The sequence below is a fragment of the Sebastes fasciatus genome, chromosome 3 (assembly GCF_043250625.1).
Source record: "Sebastes fasciatus isolate fSebFas1 chromosome 3, fSebFas1.pri, whole genome shotgun sequence".
Classification (NCBI taxonomy): Eukaryota; Metazoa; Chordata; class Actinopteri; order Perciformes; family Sebastidae; genus Sebastes; species Sebastes fasciatus.
The window spans coordinates 34,137,282-34,143,485 of NC_133797.1; the positions used below are offsets into that span (position 1 = coordinate 34,137,282).

General features: G+C 37.2%; 1 protein-coding gene across 1 annotated transcript; it reads right to left on the minus strand.

Annotated features, from left to right (window-relative positions):
- Positions 1–2,644: 2,644 nt before the first annotated feature.
- Positions 2,645–6,204, minus strand: LOC141764857 (SUN domain-containing protein 3-like). Its single transcript, XM_074630509.1, has 9 exons — positions 6,129–6,204; positions 5,227–5,320; positions 4,843–5,045; positions 4,613–4,707; positions 4,357–4,480; positions 4,120–4,238; positions 3,813–3,980; positions 3,629–3,718; positions 2,645–3,444 (listed from the first exon to the last, which is right to left on the minus strand). The coding sequence occupies exons 1-9, from the start codon at positions 6,151–6,153 to the stop codon at positions 3,337–3,339; spliced, it is 1,026 nt and encodes a 341-aa protein (XP_074486610.1). The 5' UTR covers positions 6,154–6,204; the 3' UTR covers positions 2,645–3,336.

Genomic DNA, 6,204 nt, shown 5'->3' on the forward strand with positions numbered 1-6,204 from the left:
TTGAGAGTTCATTCTTGACCTTTGAAGCAAAACAGTCGCACCACAACGACCATTTAGTAGCTGTTCTGGAGCTTTAGATTGTATGACATCATCTTCCTCAGCAGATGGACGTAGCCCAGTTGTCATGAAATTAGTGATGTGTCGGACGCGAACGAGCCGGCTCAAAAGAATACAAAGTTAATTCATATGCTTTATTTCCATGTCTGCTGTTAAATATATGATAATTAGAAAATAACTTCTTTGAATATGGACTTCTTCTTTTTCAATAAGTCACACAATGGTGAGATTTGTGCCTGATCAGATGTGTCTTCTATTAGTGTTCCACCTCCGATGAAGAGCAGACGCTCCTCAAGCCTAAGGGCCCTATTTTAACCATTATATGCTATTTTAGCATACAATTATTAAATCATGTTTATAATAAAGTAATTTTTGATAAATTGAGTAATTTGGCAGTAATTCCAAAGAAATTTCAAATAGGTTACTTGCTAATTATCAGCTAATTACTATGAAATTTGCGGACCTATAAAATGAAATGTTACCAAAATCGTTAAGAAAAGGTAGTAATACCACAGTGTAAAAATACTGTACTTAAAGTATCTAAAAGTACCGTTTATTATTATTATGCTGAATGGTACATGTCTTGATGCAGTACTGTAAACATCACATTAATATTGCAGCTGGTTATGTACTGTATATATATGTATATGTATATGTATATGTATATGTATATATATATATATGTATGTATATATACTGTATATCATAATGTATTAGTTGATTCAGATTATTAATACACAATATAAATCTGCAAAGTAACTAAAGCTGTCCAATAAATGTAGTGCAGTAAAAACTACCTACAACCTTTCCCTCTGAGATGTAGTGGAGTAGAAGTATAAAGTAGCAGAAAATGAAAACACTCAAGTAAAGTACAAGTACCTCAAAATTGTACTGTACTTGAGTAAATGTGCTTAGTTACATTAATACTAATATTGCAGTAACATGTATGCCCGGCTGACTGACTCCTGTCAGTGGAGTGCTGCTGCCACCATGTGTTTAATGGGAGGTTCTGCACACAGAAAGCTGGAGGCAACTTATATAAACTTCTTAAACAAATCTACTTCTGACAACACTTTAAGCAATAGGCGATGCCACTGCTGAATCTCCTGGCGACTGCTTCTCCTGCATTGAGACACCCTCCATCACGGATCTGGTGGAAATGCAGGTCGAGCATGTGCAGGCAGCAGCATGGAGGCGGGCCGGTCCAGCTTCATAGTCGTGGATCTTTCTTCAGTGTCAGCCTCGTTTTCACCAAGCAGCCAAATTAATACCCTCACTTTACAGATTTGTATTAAACAGAGCAGTCGCTGTTTTGATTATTTATGTTTTTATTTATCTGCACCATCCTTGTATTTTTCACTCAAACACAAATGGTGCAGTAGTTCAAGACTGTTCTCACAGTTTGGTACCTCAAATTACAAAGCTTCTTTTCATTTCATTTAAAAATGTATTTAGAACATGTAGAATACAAAAAAAATAAAGAAAAAGAGAACGATCATACCAACAAGTGGACAACCAGAAAGAAGTAGTATTTACATACAATGAAAAGCAAAAGAAAAGCAAATTGTCAAACACTTCATGCCTTGATTTATATATTCGAAAAGGAGTAAGAAGAAGTACAAATTTATTTAATCCCACCCCTTCTCCATAACTCATTCATTAATAATTAACCAGCTTCCTTATTGAGCCATACATATACTCTAATTAAATGTTCTTAAATTTGTCTACTATAATTACCTTTTATCTCTGTCATACAGAAATATGAATTAATTACTGATATAATTATCCTTATCAAACTATAAATTTGTTATCAATCCAGAATACCAATTCATTACTTATAATATAACTTAATCACAATACCAATTACTTACTTATATATTTAACTTAATCATATTGACTAGTTATCTTTTCGTATATGCGCATATTATTATTGATAATATACAATTTATAATATACAATATGCACATGCAATACAACATGCAATACACATACACACACACACACACATATATATATATATATATATGTATACATTGCATATTGCACTACATGCGCACACTGCACACCACATACACATATACATATATGTATACATACGTATACATATATATATATATATATATGTATATACAGTATATATATGTATATACATATATACATATATATATATACAATACACAGCATCTGACCATGAATACATTATTCTAAATTTGATTTTGAATTTTAAATTTGCATTATTCTTTACAGAAAAAATAGGAAGATAGACTAATACAGAATAAATATTAAGTAACCAATAAATAAATAAACAAACAGTAATAGATAAATAAACAGTAACCCCTGTAAACACCTTGTGATTGTCAAACCCCCACTTCATCCCTGTACCTTGTGAACATCATGTCTTTATACCTTATTTTAAACTGGTTTAAGTTTGGACATTGCTTTAGCTCCACAATGAAACTGTTCCATAGTTTCACTCCACAGATTGAGATACAGAAACTTTTCATGGTTGTCCGAATACTGTGAGTTTTAAAATGACCTGTTTAAATGTGTTACATACTCTGATGGTTGGAATCAAAATTCATCAAGGTTAAGTTTTTCAAGTTTATTTTTTATTTCATATCACCTGAATCTGGCATTTATGTTGTTTGTTATTCAATTTGTAAATGTTAAATTATATGTTGGAATTGTTACATGATCAATAATGTGCTTTTGTAAGATGGAAGAATGATATTTGTATGTTATTTTATACTTGTATCAAGTTCACTGCACTTGTGGGTTTCAAATAGATGATAAAACAAGCAGAAATATTTTTTTGATTTTTATTGAACAATAATCATTATTATTATTTGTGTATGGGAGGAAACCAGAGTACCTGGTAAAACCCATGCATGCACGGAGAGAATACTCTACACAGACATAGGCCGATCACCAGTCCTTCCTCTGTGCGGCAACAATGCTGATCACTCTGCCACCGTGCAGCCCTCAAACTATGGAAGTATGGTGAACTCTCACAGTACACCACACCTCTAACCAGCAGGTTCGTATGGTGAACACTCACAGTACACCACACCTCTAACCAGCAGGTTCGTATGGTGAACTCTCACAGTACACCACACCTCTAACCAGCAGGTTCGTATGGTGAACTCTCACAGTACACCACACCTCTAACCAGCAGGTTCGTATGGTGAACACTCACAGTACACCACACCTCTAACCAGCAGGTTCGTATGGTGAACACTCACAGTACACCATATCCCATATAGGAGCAAACACCGTCTTCTATATGGTCCCATAGACCCTGAAATTGTACACGCAAGTGTAGTCAGGATTTCCCCAGTTGCTCTCGACTTGCAGCTTCACGTGGCTGAAGACACCTGCTTCCTGATCCTGAGAGATAGAGAAATGAACAGAGAGAGTTAGTTGAGCACAAACCGAGAGGATGGGAAATAAGGGATATAATGAGTAGCCTACAATGAGGACAGACAAACTGTAATTCTTATGATATATTAGCTTGTGGGTGAAATTTAAAAAATGCATGTGCATGTGTTTCGTTGCACGATGTAATACTCACAGACAGTTTGAAAGTCTGCAATGACTCGCCGTCCTGATCATAAAGAAAGGTTCCTAGTAGGGTACCTTCATCCTCTTTAGTCTTCATGCCCTGCAAGAGAGAAAGATAGAGATCCAGTTGAGCACCTTGTTGTTCTCCGTGTATGTGACGTCTGCAGTGTAACAATTTTAAATTTGTGACTTACATAGACAGCAAACATCTTTGGGGCGTTCGAGATGCTGTCAGTTGTCTCGGTCTTTGAAATGTGACCCAGTGTCACATGGCTGATGGTCACTGGGTGGGACAGGGCTATGACTAAATGTCCACGCTCACCATCAAATGGCCAGCAGCGTCCATCCACGATTGGTCCTCCCTGCAGAATGAAAGAGTATAAAAAAAAGTTTAGATGGTATGAGGTATAACAAAATAGACAGTAAAACAATCCAAACCATTAGATGATATTGCCAAACCGCATAGCCATGTGTTTTGTGTGTGTAGTTCCTAGTTCCTACCTGAGTCACAATACTTGGGTCTACAGGTGGTCTCCAAAGACGTATCAGGTATACAAGAAAACAGGTTGGTCCGGTGCATTGGTATGTTTCCGAGGACAATCGAGCTAAAACAAGGGCCCCTGCACACAAAAACACACACAAAGAAAGTGAAAAAGGGATCTCAAAACTAAAAATCACATGTGTGAATTACAATCTGACAGATTGAAAAAAATGATGAGGGTGATTTAGATGTCTCACCTTGCGACTCCAGGGCAAAGTTGAGCATAGTGTCCCCTGGTGGCTCCTTGACCCACTTTAACCTCAGCACCTCGTCCTGCAGCATTCTCATCCGCTCCCCCATCCATTCATATGTGCTCAAGGCCTGTAAGTGACAGGAGATTAATTTGAATGGTGGATGTTGACATCATTGTGTGTTTCAACATGTAGGTGAGAACATATTTGGGCTGTGATTGTGTTTTATAGGTGCACATTAAGAATAAAAAGAAGGTCATACCTTATCCCGCTTGGTTGATGGGAAAAGTGACGCTGAGGGTCCTGAGTCAAGAGAGTTGCTGTTCATGGATAGAGCCAGGGTGAAGTATACAATTCCTGATGGATGGAGAGAAACAAAGTATTGGAGAAACAGGTCAGTGATGTTTAATTCAAAAGACAGACACTCTACAGTATAAAACACACAAGCTGATGAACAAGATATGATTGTTTGTAGAAGGAGAGATCGCTTACCAAGACACACGGGCAGCATGAAGAACAGCCAGCGAATAATGCCGTTCCAGCAGGCCCCGTTGCCCCCGCTGTCCTTGTTGTCCCCGCTGGCCTCTTTGGCCCCGCTGGCCCAGCTGGCCCTGTTGGCCCCTATGATCTCGCTGGCCATGCTGATTCTCTTGGCGATGGACTTTCTCACACCGTCTGGAGAAAACCTCCTTTTTCTGAAAGTATTGTATAATGAAAATGAGAAAGAGTGAGAGCTTTGAAGATGTATAATGAAGAACTTATGACTGTTAAACACATAGCCTGTGTATGCTACAGAACATACTGTATACAAGCATGACTGTGACACACACACACACACACACACACACACACACACACACAAACACGTCAGCTTACTTGTACGTAGCCGTCTCCTTGTAGGAAATGACTGGTTTTCCTAGATGGTCGTAATATCCTGCGTTGGCCAGTCGAACGCTTCTATGTACCGTGACTGTAAACAAAACAAGAGAGCAGAGGAGGTGGTCAGTCACTCACTGACACAAGTTATGTCATACACTTTGACTTTTCTAACTACAACACTTCTACTGTAAGAAGCAACTCAGTGCATGTCAATAGTTTTGTGTTTTTGAGTGTCAGACACACAGAAACCAAAAAAAAAACACTCTATGTCAGAGATGTGTGGATTCAACTAAAGCCATTTTTGAGGTTGTAGTTTGTGTTGGATGAGTCTTTTAACCATCTTCTCTTCTTTTTGTGAATATAGACTGCTGTTTATTTTCCACATAGTCATACAAGTAACTTTTTCTTTAATATTTATAATATAAATAATTATATTTATCCTCTTTTATTACTTTTCTCAATGTCAGTTTTTGAATAAGTATAAATTCAATCAGTGCTCCATTACTGCCTAACCCAGTTGAATAGAGGCTTACAGGAACTACCACCTGTGCATGAAAGTCATTAAAGAAAACTATTTGACCTAACATCAAGTTGAACATATTGTTGTTGTTTTTTTGCACGATTAGAAACTTTGCAGTTATATTAGGAAATGTGCAAAAGGGAATTCATGTCCATGACTGGATTACATTTTCTCGAAAAGTGTTTCTAACATTTTGTCAAACTGCATTGGACAAAAATGATTAGAAACATCTCTCTCACACAGTCTGAATATTAATCTCTCAAAGGTAGGATTAATCACGTTACATATGAATATGTTCCAACAGAAACCATACAGAGGTATTGCTGCTCTGCTTACTGAGTGTGTGTTTCACAGATCTGTGATAGAAACAATTCTTTACCTTCACTTTGCCTGTTTGATAACATTGTGTCAATGAAGAAGTGGATGTTCAGCGTTGAGTTTTGGTCTCTTGGCGG